This window comes from Penicillium soppii, assembly GCF_028829465.1.
Source record: "Penicillium soppii strain IBT 18220 chromosome Unknown utg000005l, whole genome shotgun sequence".
Lineage (NCBI taxonomy): Eukaryota > Fungi > Ascomycota > Eurotiomycetes > Eurotiales > Aspergillaceae > Penicillium > Penicillium soppii.
The window spans coordinates 435,408-451,201 of NW_026643235.1; the positions used below are offsets into that span (position 1 = coordinate 435,408).

At 47.5% G+C, this 15,794-nt stretch overlaps 8 protein-coding genes across 8 annotated transcripts; 6 read left to right on the forward strand and 2 right to left on the reverse strand.

Annotated features, from left to right (window-relative positions):
- Positions 1-1,518: 1,518 nt before the first annotated feature.
- N7529_005588 (uncharacterized protein) lies at positions 1,519-1,944 on the forward strand (the record flags this gene model as incomplete). Its single annotated transcript, XM_057241115.1, has 1 exon — positions 1,519-1,944. One exon carries the CDS (start codon positions 1,519-1,521, stop codon positions 1,942-1,944), a length of 426 nt encoding a protein of 141 aa, XP_057096474.1.
- A 487-nt stretch (positions 1,945-2,431) lies between these two features.
- On the forward strand, positions 2,432-3,258 carry N7529_005589 (uncharacterized protein; the record flags this gene model as incomplete). The annotated part of the gene is made up of 2 exons (XM_057241116.1): positions 2,432-2,461; positions 2,659-3,258. The coding sequence occupies 2 exons, from the start codon at positions 2,432-2,434 to the stop codon at positions 3,256-3,258; spliced, it is 630 nt and encodes a 209-aa protein (XP_057096475.1).
- An 812-nt stretch (positions 3,259-4,070) lies between these two features.
- On the forward strand, positions 4,071-4,355 carry N7529_005590 (uncharacterized protein; the record flags this gene model as incomplete). Its single annotated transcript, XM_057241117.1, has 1 exon — positions 4,071-4,355. The coding sequence occupies one exon, from the start codon at positions 4,071-4,073 to the stop codon at positions 4,353-4,355; it is 285 nt and encodes a 94-aa protein (XP_057096476.1).
- Positions 4,356-5,072: 717 nt separating this feature from the next.
- N7529_005591 (ATP-dependent helicase) lies at positions 5,073-8,094 on the forward strand (the record flags this gene model as incomplete). Its single annotated transcript, XM_057241118.1, has 2 exons — positions 5,073-5,441; positions 5,494-8,094. 2 exons carry the CDS (start codon positions 5,073-5,075, stop codon positions 8,092-8,094), a joined length of 2,970 nt encoding a protein of 989 aa, XP_057096477.1.
- A 1,419-nt stretch (positions 8,095-9,513) lies between these two features.
- N7529_005592 (uncharacterized protein) lies at positions 9,514-9,759 on the forward strand (the record flags this gene model as incomplete). Its single annotated transcript, XM_057241119.1, has 1 exon — positions 9,514-9,759. One exon carries the CDS (start codon positions 9,514-9,516, stop codon positions 9,757-9,759), a length of 246 nt encoding a protein of 81 aa, XP_057096478.1.
- A 1,649-nt stretch (positions 9,760-11,408) lies between these two features.
- Positions 11,409-11,723, forward strand: N7529_005593 (uncharacterized protein; the record flags this gene model as incomplete). Its single annotated transcript, XM_057241120.1, is given in 3 exon segments — positions 11,409-11,418; positions 11,507-11,601; positions 11,616-11,723. The coding sequence occupies 3 exon segments, from the start codon at positions 11,409-11,411 to the stop codon at positions 11,721-11,723; spliced, it is 213 nt and encodes a 70-aa protein (XP_057096479.1).
- A 401-nt stretch (positions 11,724-12,124) lies between these two features.
- N7529_005594 (uncharacterized protein) lies at positions 12,125-13,434 on the reverse strand (the record flags this gene model as incomplete). Its single annotated transcript, XM_057241121.1, has 2 exons — positions 12,125-13,176; positions 13,239-13,434. The coding sequence occupies 2 exons, from the start codon at positions 13,432-13,434 to the stop codon at positions 12,125-12,127; spliced, it is 1,248 nt and encodes a 415-aa protein (XP_057096480.1).
- Positions 13,435-14,040: 606 nt separating this feature from the next.
- N7529_005595 (uncharacterized protein) lies at positions 14,041-14,296 on the reverse strand (the record flags this gene model as incomplete). Its single annotated transcript, XM_057241122.1, has 2 exons — positions 14,041-14,208; positions 14,276-14,296. 2 exons carry the CDS (start codon positions 14,294-14,296, stop codon positions 14,041-14,043), a joined length of 189 nt encoding a protein of 62 aa, XP_057096481.1.
- Positions 14,297-15,794: the final 1,498 nt, after the last annotated feature.

The window sequence follows — 15,794 nt, forward strand, 5'->3', positions numbered from 1 at the left end:
ATTAGGAGTTGGCCAGGTTTACTGTTTGCATCGATTGATAATGTAGAGGCGGGTAAATTCGGGTTCTTGTATATATGAAATAGATGGTTGGAGATGCTCCCATGGACTATCGGGTTAATGCTAACGGGAGTAGCTGGGACTTGAATGCCATTGATAGAAGCCTTTTCATGTGTAACAAACTAGTTCCGCGTATAGAAATCGGCATGTTATTTGACGGTTTAGAACTTTACAAGAAGACTACAGTGGTGTTGCATAAGTATATGACCTCCGGTACTCCAGTATCCACTTTGGCTTGACCGCGGCCGAAGTACTCGAGGTCAAATACTTATGCAACACTGATGTACGAATGCCGACACTACTACCATGATCTCATCTTATTGTGGACATTCGGTATATCGAGGCCCTGTTCAGGACCTAAGAGAATTGCCCTTTTTACGCAAGACCCAACTTGCAAGCGGGACTTAATTAGACAGCCTTTCATACTAAAAGATACCTCTGCCATAGATGATCAGAAGTAATACAACTCCAGATGACTAGTTGGTATTCCTAACGACTCAGTTCAACCTGGATCAAAAAAATTGGAATTAATTGACACGTCATACCATGAAAGGGAAAATAGTACAAATCTCAAAGGCTTGTTTTATACAGAGGGTTCCGATAATCAAGCAATAGTTAGATCAGATATTAGATTAGCGTGTGAAGAACACTGGTATCTCCATATCTCTAAACCTACGGCGGGGTTCAACACTTTGGACAATGTACAGTTGGCCACGCTACTCTCAGCTATAAAGAAAAGTGAATCGTTAGAAATGAATCATTATATTTGCATTCAACATTCTCACACACGCCGTACATAGCTTTGTTTGCTTCACCATACTCCGTATAGTCAGAGGTGTTAAGAATACACATCTTGACTGCGAATGAAAAATGCAAAAGTTAAGAACCATTGCAATTATACTAAGCAGCAAATCAGATATCAAGTCATACATTAATCTACACGGCACTTGTATTTCTCGAGGACATGTCATCATCGACCAACCAATCTAGCAGCCGCAATAATATTGGCTGTAGGTATGTAGGCATATTCTCAAAAGGAGGTGACCACTTCTGCAAGAGCGTGATCCTGTTACCAGGATGTTGCGCTATGAAGCCACCACAACATGACAAAGTATGAGCGGCTGAGCGCTGGACCTGCTTCGTATTTTAAAAAGGAAACTGGGCAGGAACCGGGAAATAACTAGGCTTCAGGGCATGGAAGACCGATGCTTTAGCGAGATACCATATAGGAAAGCGTTCTGGTCCAACGTGACGCTAAAGGCAATAGCGCCGGAGCAGACACAGAGGTGCGATTTAAATGGGTCTTTGGTGACAAGTCAATATTTGCTATTAATTATTAGTTCTCAATTGGCCTCGCGCCTTCTTTTTTATTTCCTCACCTCCCGCCACCTCCTCTCTCCACCTCTCCAGGTCGGAATTTCGGTAAGAAAGATAATACATAACACACCAAGCCTCTACACAATGAATATGAAGTACCTTGGCTGTTCCCCAGTAGATGGCTCCAGCACCTTCAGGGTCACTATCACCCCGCTTTTTGACGATCAAGGTGCATCTTCAATATCCATCCAACAAACCCTGGATCAACCAGATTGTGTCGCCCACGAGCCCCTTCTCCTATTTGAGACCAGCTATGGCAATGTTCCTGCTTATCACTTCACCGAAGACAATGTGGTAGCTTTTGATGACGCCGGATCCCTGCCGGTTTATTTCACCAACAAAAAATCCTCAAACTCCTCTGATCAAGAATGGCGTGTTAAGCGCAACACTTCGGGTAATGTTGTGCTGCAATTCGTGGTATTTCCTCGAAATTTGGACATAACAACCCCGATGGGCCCGCGTGTTGATATGCGTCGTGACCAGGGAGGCCTCATCGCAGTCGGGAGATGATTCCTTCCACGGCCTGTGGTAAATCAGATAAGACTTAACGTCGTTGAGTGGGACCTATCCGAAGCACCACGGGAAACACGTGCTGTGTGGTCTTATGGTGAAGGCCCAGGGTCTATAACCAAAGAGGGCAATTCTATGATAGTTGCAAATTCCGTCTTCATGGTTGGACCAATTCAGAGTTTTCCTAAGGCGACCTGCTCTCCCAGCATCAATACATACTGGTTTGGCGAACTACCCGGTAATATCCACGCCTTGAATCAATATAGTATGTCTTTATTCCCTAGGTTAGCCGACTTCTTTCAGGGAGAAAACACTTCATACAGCGTCTTTCTTCGGCAAGTGATCAGAGGATATGGGGGGAGCGCATGTTTGGAGAGTTATGTCTTTGAATATGATGAGACAATCTGCAAGGAGTCAGAAAAAGAGCTTCTCTCTCTTTTCACCCACGAGATGATACACAGTTTCTCGCTTATGGATGCCGAGGATGATGGATATGATAACCGTTGGTACATTGAAGGTAAGTGGGTCTTACCATCTAGAGACTCATCTCAAAGCTCACCTTAGTCATAAGGTCTAGCGGAATATTATTCAATATTCTTGCCCTATTGATTTGGCCTCTGTGGCTTGGAATACCTCTCCAGCAGACTCAATGCGGCATTACAAGCGTATGGTGACAGCCCGCAAATCCATATGGACATAGCCAAATCTCAGTAGGAATTCTATGATGACTGGTATGCGGAGCTGATTCCTTATATGCGTGGCTGCATCTATCTTCTCCAGATCGACAGTAAATTGAGAAAAATCAGCGGGATATTTGATTTCAGCCAGATGAGTCCTCTGGACGACATTATTGTTGATATGGCTAAACGGTGGCAAAGAGGAGAAAGACTTCAGGCGTGTGACTGGCTGATGTACTTGCGGCCGTACCTTGGAGACCACTCCCGGGAATTCCACGCCATGCTGAGAGGCGCAGTAACTGATCTAAATGATGTCGTTATAGTCCACAAGGATTGGTTTTTGACTTCATCATTGCAAGAAATCTTGGATTTCGGGCTCGGTAAGTCGAGTATTAATACGCGCGTCGTTTCTGGTATTGTGCAAGGCTCGAGAGCCGTCATCGCCGGCCTCAAGAACGGAGATCAGATACTGTCTACATCGCGAGCAAGTTTTTGTGCTATGTCGCTTAGCGCAAATTTTGAGATTGTTATCGAGAGATCCTGCAAGAAAGTACACATCTCGTACTGGCCACGCTCGTTCTCGAAGGCGGAGGTCTTTCACTTGGCAAGTGTACCGAATGAGGAACATCGCATATGAGGTACAACGATAGGTCTCAATGTGATAAAGTTATACATTACGAACGGCGCGATTTATGCTTGGACCTGAAAAGAAATTGCCTCGAGCAGCAATGGAGCGATCATTTGCAAATCTGTTGTACAAATCGTCGATGCAACCACTTTCCTCGCCTAGCCCGAAGAGGATTGAGTCTTGCCGATGCAAAGACTACACCTACAGATTGCGGTATGTCAAAAACCTGTGGTCTGAGAACTCGCGATTGCGATCGTTCATAAAGGGTTTGAAGCAGCACTGACGACACTGAACCCGAGCAAATCCATACCGCTTCCGTAGAAATTTGCACAGAATATACTGTACTCTTCGACATTGGGTGCTATGTTGGCTGGGAGTGGACAAAAAGGGGGTGAGTCAGATGTTTGTCTGCTGGTCATTGGAGGTTCCATCGTGTTTTCAGACACCGGCCCCACATGCGCTCAATAACTGCATGGGGACGATGTAGTTGAAGGGTTTGACTAGAGGATAGAGCATGCTAGAATCTGGAGCTGCCATTGTCTGCGGCAGAATGTGACGAGGGAAAGTAGCTTGAGATGGGTAATCGGCGCTCTTTGTAGTACCGGTATGGTGATAGTCGATGTGCTTACGGATGAACCTAACGGCGAGAAGGAAAAGTAGCCAGAACCACTATTGCTGTATCCGGGATAAGGCTCGCCTGGCCAGGCGAAAGGGATAGGGGGAACCAATCGACGATTTCCCCTCTTTATGGCGCGCCTCTTCCCGCCGATACTTGGAAATTGTTCCAGCTCGCGATAGATGAGAAAATTACCTCGTATACGATGGGGGCTCCATCTGACGCCGTCAGTTCACCGCCTGATGCCGGAAAACTGCTCCTTGTAGACGAAGATGTTACTGCTACGCACGAGACGCAACCGGGAATAAGGTGCCAAGTGCCGTTTAAACAAGCCTCAAACAGGATGAGCGCGTCCTGCGTTGAGGCCACATACCCACTGAATGAGGGCTCTATCACAGTGGATGCGGTCTCACGTACCATAATGGATGAAGAGGATGGCCAAGGTGGAGGTAAGCGTGAGCCATATCGGGCTAAGGATTGCGGCAGCTAGTTGTGCGCCCGTCGGTCTTCTGGGCCTGCGGGTCTCCGCTGATGAGCCCTTTGAACTGTCAAGTCACGGATTGGCCCTAGGAGCGCAGCGTGGGCTCCTCGGGAAGTTATCACTAGCCTCCAGGAGCTGCGATGGATTTAAAGGCATTTATTATACCCAGAAGACACAAATACTGCGTAGACTTTACCATACTTCATCGTTCTTGGGAGTCCTCCCTTCGCCCCACGACAATGATGTCTACTGGTGTGAAGAGACCACACATATGGTATTTCACTCTGCACGAATTACTCAAGCACACATCGCTCAAGTGCAACACTGTCGAATGGTAAAAAAGATATAAAGCCAAATTAGTGAAATCCCACATTTATGTGGTTATTCAACCTACGCTCAGCTTTGGCAGCAAAAAGGAAAGCATTGGTGAAACTGTGAGCGTTGAATGTTCGTTTGTAGGAAAATTGCCCATGACTACTACTGTAGTGTATGGTAGGGCGAAGAGATGGGCCACCTAACAAAACTTTCTCCACCAGGGCATTTCGTTATCCTTGCATGTCCCCGGCCTCTGCGAGAAATCGTTTCGCCAAAGTTCTGACCAAGTTTTTCCAGCAGATCATTGTAAAAAAACCAACCTCATTCGCGGCGGAAGTGTCACATGATAACGCGCAATGGTCGCGTTCCCCTCACAACCAGCCGCACCGGTCCCCGAGCCACACACATGTCATGGATCCAATCCTACACGGATTGAATCATGCCCAGCGCGAGGCCGTCACCTCATCCGGCTCAGTTCTCCAGGTGCTTGCGCCGCCAGGATCGGGCAAAACAAAGACGTTAACAGCACGTGTCGCGTACCTTCTCTCACACCATGGCTATCAACCGCAAGATGTCATTTGTTGCACATTCACAATCAAAGCGAGTCGTGAGATGCGTGAGCGCCTTGCCAAACTGATTGGAGAAAAATTTGAATCGCGCTTGATCCTTGGGACGTTCCACTCGATTTGTCGTCGATACTTGGTTAAGTATGGATACTTGATTGGGCTACGGAAGGGGTTTGGGATTGCGGACTCAGACGACACCCGTGCAATCATCAGAGTACGCTTCTTATCTTTTGTCTGGATCTACATTCATTTCTAACTGTTTGCAGAGAACCATCAAACGATTGAAGTCTAGCATTGAAGTCAAGGCGGCACAGGGCCGTATCTCTCGACACAAGGCCCATGGGCTGAGTCCAGATGCCTTGGCTGAGCGAGCTAAAGCCGAGGAGATGGAGCTTGTTGATATATACCGCGACTATGAATCAGCGCTGGCAGCTTCTAATCTCCTGGACTACGATGATCTGCTTTTGCGCTGTAGCGATTTGCTCCGGGAACACCCACAATGTGTGTCAAACGTAGAGGCCGTTCTGGTGGACGAATTTCAAGACACGAACATCATCCAATATGAACTGATGAATCTTTTTGCATCAAAAAATCGACGCATCACTATTGTCGGAGATCCAGATCAGAGTATCTATGGTTTCCGTTCTGCAGAGATCAAGAACCTCAAGCGAATGCAGGGGCGCTACTCGAATACGACAGTTGTCCTTTTGGAAGACAACTATCGCTCTGCTGGATCCATCTTGAACGCTGCGCAGGAAGTCATCGAACAGGATACGAGCCGGCCTACCAAGGCACTCCAAGCCACGCACACTTTCGGAACCCTACCTGTGTTGAGGAGACTTCCAAACCCTAGTGCAGAAGCACAGTGGATGGTTCTTGAGATCAAACGGTGTGCAGCGATGACTGGGGGTCTTCTGCGTATGTCAGACTTTGCTGTCCTTCTCCGGTCGGCTGCGCTGTCCACGCAGATTGAAACGGCGTTCGGAAGAGCAGGCATACCGTATAAGATGGTTGGAGGCCGAAAGTTCTTTGATCGGACTGAAGTCAAGATCCTTCTCAATTATATGAGGGTTGTTAGCCACACGGGACATTCAGATGCGTTGCTGAACATTGTCAATGTTCCACCTCGCAGAATAGGCGATGAAACGATTAAGCAACTGACAGGCGGCGCGGAAAAGGCTAAGCTTCCGCTGTGGGACTTCATCAAGGACGTTATCCAGGGGCGCCGCTCAACTGAGAAGAAACTGCAGAAGGCTGCAGAGCAGGGGCTTTGCCACCTAGTGAAGCTGATTGAAGCCTGTAGGCAGAAATTGCAGGAGTGCGAGGATGCATCGGCTCCGCATGTTTTGATTGAGTTCATCACGGAACGCCTGTCTTTCCAGGAGTACCTCATTAGAGCATATCCATTGGACGAAGACAGTCGCTGGGCAAATGTCAAAGAACTCATGCATCAGGCCACTGAAGTCGCAGCATTCGAGGAAGAGGAGGTCGATAAGGAGATGGACCTCCCCGAAATTGAGGGTGTGCAGCAACAACAGGCGCATCCTGGCGAAGAAGCTCTCACTCGGTTCCTTGCAAATGTTGCTTTGGCTACAGAGATCACCACTCAGGAAGAGAATAAAGACGGTGATCAACCCACGGAGAAGGTCACTATCTCGACCATTCACGCTGCCAAGGGCCTGGAGTGGCCTGTGGTTTTTGTGCCTGCGGTGTACAACGGGAGCATTCCACACTCGCGCGCAGAGGTGATAGAAGAGGAGAGACGATTGCTATATGTCGCGATGACCAGGGCTCAGGCCCTGTTATATCTGAGTGTTCCTATTCGACAGCCCCGGCTGGGTGAAGGGGAAGATGGTGCAACTACATTGACACAATTTCTTCCTCCTAAACTAACCAAATCACACTTTCGGCAGATGGGCCCATCTCTTCACGAGAAAGTGGTGTATGCAATTGCTGATATACTGCGCCGCCCTCGGCCATTGCTAGAAGACATGTACAAAGGGCTTGAGTTCCTTCCATCGACGCTGGACGACCGATGGACACCTGAGGGTGAGGAAGATCGCAGCAAGATCGATGGTACTTCTGCCTCTCACGATACCCCTGATGAGCCGAATCCAAAAAGGCGGCGCTCAGATATGAATCAAGGGCCAAAGACAACTACCTACGTCTCTTCAACTGGGTATACCATGAACAACTCGACGGGGTTTACTATTCCTACAACCGTCTCAACGGGCTTTACATCTGCCCGGGATTACGTTGCGGCCAATCCTCAACCCGCCCAGGATTCAGCCGCGAATTCAGCCTCAAAACCCCCTGCAGATACAGCTGGATCAAATAAGCCGAACCCGCTCAGCGGTGCAGGCCGCAAGGACGGTCTCATCCAAGCAAGCATCTCGAACTTCTTCACAGGTCCAGGATCCCAGAAGAAGGAACCGATTCTACCGACTCGTCCACAGGCATCCCGAAAATACGAGGTGCCACTGTCGCAGAACCAACGTCCTCAGACGAGCAATGTCCCACTACCTCTGTCCTCCCATCGTGTCCAACCACGTCCACTCGTCCCAACCCGACCAACACTAGAGCCAACGAATGCCGATGGGTATACATGGTTGGCAACTCCATCGAAGCCCCCAGCCCCAAAACCCAGGATGTCTATGACGCAGGAACAAGGCTCGGGCAATACATCTGCAGGCGCAGTCGGAGGCGAAGTGAAACCCGAAACCTCCCGCGGGTTTCAAGCCGCCACGACGTTCCACACAACGACCATGTCAATGGTTCAACAGGCACCGCGGCGGACGTTAGGGATGCGACGGAGTATGAATGGGTGGCAAGATCGGATGAAGCGAGAGAGCGGTGGGCGCGGCTGAATGGAAGGAGGCTGAGTCTAGAATTATTGTGACGATATCATTGTGTCCACGGGATCAAGTCAGGGGAACAAGGCCCACACGGGACATGTTTCGTTGCTGGGGAGGCCCAGACACGTTACTTTCTCAGCTCGGGAAGTGATTGATCGAGGGTCCAGGGCTAGAATCTCGGTCTGGGAGGAATGACGCACCATCCGTGCCCTGATATGAGTTGTTTATGCATATTGCTCTCTATAGGGCATACCTACATTGCTGCTCGGTACGTCAGTCACATTATTACAATAGTTACCAGAATTTCATCATTATCCTTGAACATGGATCAACCAAGCGGGACGGGCAGATCTTCCGATAGAGCCTAATAGGATTAGTGATTGGGGATTAGGCATACCCATGTACATTATTATTGTCACAGATCTGAAGCAACTAACAAGGTCCAAGGGTTATGACGAAAATTGAGAATCAATAATATGAAGTGGAATATGAAGTGGAATACGGAGTAAATAATTGAGACCCAAAACGGCTAGGATTCTGGACCACAGTGGAGATTCTGGCGGTGTACAACCCCCTTATAATACGGCATTTAATCCATCAACTACGGCTAAGTAGATCCGTAGCTACAGCCGCCATTGGCGCATACTAAGTAAATCAGGTTAGCGGTGAAAGGAAGCGAGGAATCCAATCTTTTTTGTTTTTGTATTTACAGAAAGACCAGTCAAATATTTTCTGTAAAGAGTCTAGTGTGAGTGAGTTGTTGAATATGAGTGAAGTTATGCCTAAAACTAGGTGAACTATTCTTGGAGAGGAATGGCTGACTCAGCTTGTAATATTACGATAGTATTGATACCACATACCTTTGTTCCACCACGTCGTTAAGCCCTAGACTGCCTACATAATGATAGTTTACTCTGTAATGTACGTGTATGTAATATATGTAATATATGTACGAATCCTTTCTTCTTGAACTATGACTGGCTGCCCTACTTTAGTTTCTTCTCTCTAATCCAATCAATCCTTCGTAATTTAACCACGAATACGTCAGGGGGTGATCCATTCCGAGCTCTCTGCTGAAGCTGTTGGTTCCCCGGAGTGTAGATCGGGTGAAGCTCAATCTGGAATGGTTTTGCTATACAAAAAGAAGTCAATCGCCCTCAATCCATTTCATCAATTCAATCTATACAACTATATCAACAATCACTTATTCGCCTTTTTTTTTCTCTTTCATTTTGTCTTTATATATCTTACTATCTTATTTTATCTTGTTATCCTATTATCCTATCTGTCATTATATAATTTTTAGCAGTTCAACACTGTCTACACGCCCTTTACGCCTATACCTCAATACCTACCTCTGAACCTCTCTTAATATCTTAATATCTCTTGATTCATATCTCCTCTCTCGCAAGCACAATCTTCCAATTCACAATGCCTCACAAAGTGAACGACTCCAACTCCACGCTAGCCAGCACAAGCAGCGGTGACCAAGCAACCACCGAAGTTCGGAATCTGAGTATGTCAAGGGTTTTCCCGATCTCCCAGATGCAGCCTAAACTAATGCACACCCTTGCAGCCAATCCCGTCCGCAAACCCCCAGTAATTGTCCACAACAAGGGCGGCCAAATATATGACGAAACCCGGCCCTCAGACTGGGACAAACAACGCTGGAAGTAATCCTGTGGATATGACCAGATCTCAATGGCGGGTATGGACCACATTATCCGCGCGGAGAAGCATTCCCAAGCCCAAAAGACACGCACACGCACACGCAGAAAAAAAGACGCGAAAGTGAGGCGGTGATCGACGCGCAATTCAAACATTGGGCGCTAATTCCCCCTTTTTTGAGCTCGAGCTTCGTCACACTTCGCACCGACCATATTATTATTATTTTTGTCTACCCCTGACCAGATCGACCTCTGATATGGTCTGGATGCGTCCCGTTTTCCCTTTTTCGCTTGTCGATCCATATTGCCTCGCTATCCCTGCGTCTCCCCGGATTTTGTGGCGGTCTCCACTTGAGCTCTTTCTTGCTTCCCCTTGTATCATTATTGGAGTTGGCTTTTTGTTTCTTATCCCCCTCGGACTTGGTTGAGGGATTACCCGACTCAATTCTTGTCTACTCTCTCCTCTTTCTCTCCTGGTCTCTGTTGAAACAGGTTTGCTTTTGACGCCTGATTCGGTTGTCATGCTGTGAGCTTTGTTGAAACATTCTTTGTCATTTTGTTTCTTTTCTTGCGATGCATAGCGTGGGTTATTATTGGGTCTATCGAACCTAGGGTTTTACTTCGAATAAGCGAAATTGATTTCCGCAGAGAAATATCATTGTTTTACTATTAGCTATGAAGCTTGCTCCTCTATAGCTCTGTCGATTCTACTTAGATCTTTGTATACGTGGGCCGATCTTACCCGTGACTCTGTCCCAAAATACAGCCATGCTCCAGCTCAATCATCACGCTCTATGGGGATACCCTGTCAGCCTTATAGCTAGGCCAGGCATTTTATCTGCTTGAGACGAATCCGGTCTGTTCAATGCTCTACTTTGGTGGTCATGGTTGTCTGTCTTCTGCAAGCTTAGATGTGCCGTGGGCAAGATAGACAGGCTATGTAGCTCTTGTATTCGAGTCAAGCATCATTCTCTGTACTAACCCATGTTTTACTGCGTCATTGTAATTGCGGCCCCCTCGCTATTATAAGTGAATACTGCACGTTGGGTATTCTTAGCAGATAGACTTCACACCGAATGAAATATATCCATGGATATATCATTAAGGTCCATGCTGGAGCCGTGGGTTAAAGGTTGGATTCCTTATGTGTCCTAAGATATGTTGTGCCATGTCGAAATATATATCACGCCGCACAATGGCTATCAAGGGTTATTTGACACACAAAAATGCAACCGAATTCACACGGTATTTGTGCGTAGGAGGAGTGAGAAGATGGAGCTTAATCATGCATGACTAGTATCCGAAAGGCACAAACTACGGGTTTGGGGTTAGACGTGATGTTATCCGTGTGAAGTGAAGATAAGTTTACAACTAGAATCTGAGGACCTCTGGAATTGACGCTGAAAATGACCGCTTTGAAGGCCAAAAACGGCCTCCTTTTCCAGCCGTAGCTTGGGACGGCGAGCCCAGCGCTGCTAGTCATCAATTGGTCCTGATGTTGGCGCTCAACTTCAACAGTAATCCCCTCCGTTTCCACTCGCGACCCGGCGTCTTGCTTCCACAAAATAACTCTCTCCCTAGCGACTCCTCTCTAGGCAAACACAAATGTGATGTTCTCTATGCTATTTTAGAGTGTCGCAATCTCAAAGGTTGATCAGAATGCTAACGGGTAAGTGTTCCACATTCTTACCGAATTGATCTGATACCGATCCTTCACGTCAGAACCAAAATTTTCGGGCACGGCAGTTACCAAGTAGCATATTGCCCGAGTGCTGAAATTATTTCGTTCGCTTTCCGCGATGGAGCTTTTGTTAATATTGAGCTCACACCAGAGCTCATTTGGCGGTTGCGAGTTCTAAAACATAGTTCGTCCCTTCCCCCTCCGGTGGAAGCCTGAAGTTCTGGACACGCCCATCCTCCGGCGGCTTGAGCGCACTTCAAACGGCTTTGAACTTTATGGGTCTTTGTCGATGACTTATGAATGAAGTCGGGCGATGCTAGATTCGAAGACGATAATGGACATTACAATTTCTGCCGCTGGACTGCAAATGAAGTCAATTGTAAGTCACTCGTTGAGCGCATGTTGAAAAACCCTCCATGCCTACGAAGATCCTCTCATATTGGGTCTGACCAGCAGTGCATAGAAAATTTCACCAGCCAAGAGCGGTAAAGGGTGCTTGGTCAGTCTGTTGGTGCGGTTCTTGAAAAGCACTACCAATCACGATTCACTGGACGCGATCTCCAGCATGTTGTTCCCTTCGATCATCCCAGGAGGGTTTAACACGCGGCTCTGGAAGTATGCTAAGGGAAAGAGATCCATTAGCACCGTAGAGGAAATTCTGCAATTTTGGTGCCTAGTTCTAGCTGGGCCGCATTTATTCTGAATCCTCATCAACTGTTGCTTTCGCTTGGGCTTGAGGAGATTCAACTTGACGCGCTTTGGATTGAGCTTGAGCCTCCCGATTCTCGAAGTCTGCCCATTTCGTAATTTCATCGGGTCGAAGCTTCCCAGGGTAAAACTCATCGAGCATGCTCCGACCCAAACCCTCATAGTTCTCTTCGACTTCAAATAGTGTACCCATTACTTCGGGCTTACCGAAGACCTCGACAAAATCCAGGGGGATGCCAAAACTTTCTGGTCGCCGGTTCCAACCAGCGACGAAGACGTTCTGAGCAATGCCGATAGCACCAATGGCAAGAAGAAACCAAGTGTTCTTCTGTAGACCAGCTGCAACGATAAGAAGAAGAACCCAGAGAGTTGACAGTATGAGAAGAATAAGTCGGGTTACCGTCTTGGCTGAGACATCGATATTGCTCTGCCCCGATGCCAAATCCTCAAGGTTCAAGCCATTTTCATTCCCTAGAATAACGATAGCATGTTGGGAACCGTTGCCTCTTGTGAGAATATAGGTCTGCTTAGACTTAGTCCGACAGGCCCACTTTTCCTTCTTCCATTGTGGGAGAAGACCTGTTGCGATGGCAAGCGCATTACCGCAGACTGTTATCAACAAGATACCCCAATCACCGAAAAGTCCACAGGGTATAGCTGCGACTCCTAGCTGGACTATCAAGATAAGGAGGCCGCTCCAGTAGATGATATCGCGTTCTCCGACGCCGGCGGGTCGTTTCTCACTTGGCTTGTAGATAGTAACGACAAGGCCAGCTCTTGTTGGCTTCTTTGCATCCGACTTTTTGGCTTTCATCTCTTTCCACTTTTTGTCCAAGATGTCGTCGGTCTTGTCCTTGGTCTTTTGGTCGCTCCATTCATCAAAATCGCGCACGATTCTGCCTATAATCCAACTCGAATTCTCCCTGATATATCCACTCTTGCCGTTGATAACCATGCATTTGCAATCCGGGCTCTGTGGCATCAGCTTATTTTCGCCAACGGCAGAGACGAGCGTAGATACAGAATAAGCCACCCATCCTTTGTGGATACATCAAGTTAGTATGCAAATGGAGTCAGGATCGAGCCTAGAGGGGTGATACCGAAGGAGAATGTGATAGGTGTCAGTCCACCACCTGCGAGTTGCGCCAACGCGCGAGCGACAACATCACCGCCTAGAATGAGCAGGACACTAAACACATCGCTTGGGTGAAACCATTGGACCCTGAATTCGTTTGAGGTTATAGCCGGATCGAATTGAGAACCGCGAGGTATCAAGTTGGCAAGTAAAGGCGCCATGATGTTTAGCCCAGATAGGGCAAATCGCGCAGAAAGAGAGGGATGACGATGAAGATCCCTCCAGGTGTGTTTCAACATACAAATTGAAGATATAGCACGGCAACAAATTCGGGAAAATAAAACTTTTTCTGAAGGCGTAATCAACTTAGTCAACTAAGTGGACATAGTGCATATATAATTGTGACTTATCTGTAAATCGTAGTACATAACCAAATAGTGTAGGGACGTAGGGACTCTGTAATGTTGTCGCCCAGGCGAAAAGGCGGAACCAATGCAACTCATGGATGGGGGCCGGCGCGTGCAGAGGCCCCTCCGCTAGGTTACTGCGATTGATCATTGGGTATGATGGCTGACTTCACAATACAAACCTCTTGGCACTTATACATAGCCACGTCAGAGATTTGTTGATTGGTGACTTCCTCGTGTTGCTGCCTCTACGCGCCCACTGCACTGCCTACAGACCGTTGCCGTAAAGATCACCGGGTGAGAAGACGGGAAGACCACGAGATTTCGAGCGAATGCCACGGTTCTCAGTACCAAAGACTCAATTAAACCTCATGTGTCATCAAGTGACTAACTATTTGTCCGGCAGCAACTAACTATAAATTAACTACCGGTTAGCGCCCCGTTGCGATTATTGCGATCGGTCGGACCCTCCAGCGCAATCTGCGCTGCGTTCTTTAGCACGCGCCGCGAGCGCCAAGCTTCCCCGGTCTTGCCCTCGGGCTGATGCTTGTTTTCTTTGGACTCGTGGTCTGCTACCACGACGGTAAACTCGACCCCTCACATCTCTATCAGTCGGTTGATCCATCATCGATGCTGTTTGCCTTAAGATACTCACGCTCCGCTCTGTTCGGGCCATTGTAACTAGGCATTCCCGCTACAAAAATGCCTTACTCCTTGGAAACAGCATAACGTTTGAACAAGGCTGCTGACAGGCTTAGTTGATCCTATCCGCCATCTTCTCAGAACTACGGAAGCCTAGGGCTGAACTTCTTGATCTTGCTCTGGGTCTTGCAGCGATGGCTTAATTTGCGCAGATTCGAGACGACCGAGGGGACACTACAGCTTTTGACGATAATCGCAAAATCTCACGCCGATCATATCGAGATATCCGAAAGCCTCTGAGTTTCTTTTGCTGATAATGCTAGCGAGGTTAGCAAGTTTAGTTCAGAAAGCAATCCTATAGTAACCAGCGTTTCAGAAACTCATAGGTTAACTGTATACTCTAGTCAGCTTCTACAAATGCTGTAACTCTAGTACTCTTACACTACCTATTATATCTTGATCTAATACAGGACAGTCATAGGATTCGAGATAACTATATTAGCTGTAAGTAGCAGACTGGCATTGTGTAGTCGAAAAAAGGAGACTCCGGACAGCTTCTGCATTTTCCGTTATGTGGCTGTTCGACAGAATAAATCTGTCTCGTTGGCCCTTTCTAGGCGAAGGAAGCAGTCCTCAAGCTGGGTATCCATCGAGCCCAAGATATGGTGCTGATGTGAATCGAGAACTCTGTTTCGAGTGATGCGCATTGTTTGGATATCAGGCGTCAGCGCGGCTCTTAGGAAACCTGCCCTAATCATAATGGTGTCCACTACAATTGCCCCTATAGGTTAGGCCAGCTGGTCAATCATGTTTTATTTCGTCGGCACGATATCCATATTTGCCACAAAATGTTCCATCCTTGATAGATATAAATAAATTAGTGCCGAAATGCTTTTGCCCATTTATCTGCCAAAAAGCGTATGGGCTTATCGATCCTCAGCAACATTATCACGTTTGCAGGCCAATCACCTTGTGAAAACGCACTTCTCCACGAAGCCACCTTCCACGGCGAAGAAAACGCCAACATGAGGTTGGTAGCATGCGACGCAATCCACAATCGACGAGCTATGTAGTTCCATCCGATAACCACCACCACCATGGAAAACATGAAGAAAAAGTACAACCCCGCTGAGACAATAAACAGTAAATCGACAGTTCGGTAGGGCCGGTCGTCAGTATCACAGAGAAAAAGCACCCACGCCACCAACGGAGAAATCAAATGAACCACCATGACATGTAAGATCTCCAGCCCAATGGCCCAAGCGACAAATTCAGAATGGTCATATATCATCACTCGTACAACAAAATCAACCAATTTTTCACGGCGGCCGAACATCAGGTACCCGATCCCAAGAATGAGTCCTCCTGTTGCGAAACCGAAAACGATGAGGATGATCGGAAATGATAGTGAGATCCACCACATGTAGAAAGAGATTTTGCCTAGCATTGAGAGATCGGAATAGCCGGTCCGAGCATTGTGTATGATAAACGCTACCAGGCTTACGAGGTGGGATAGACCGCCTATGATTAAT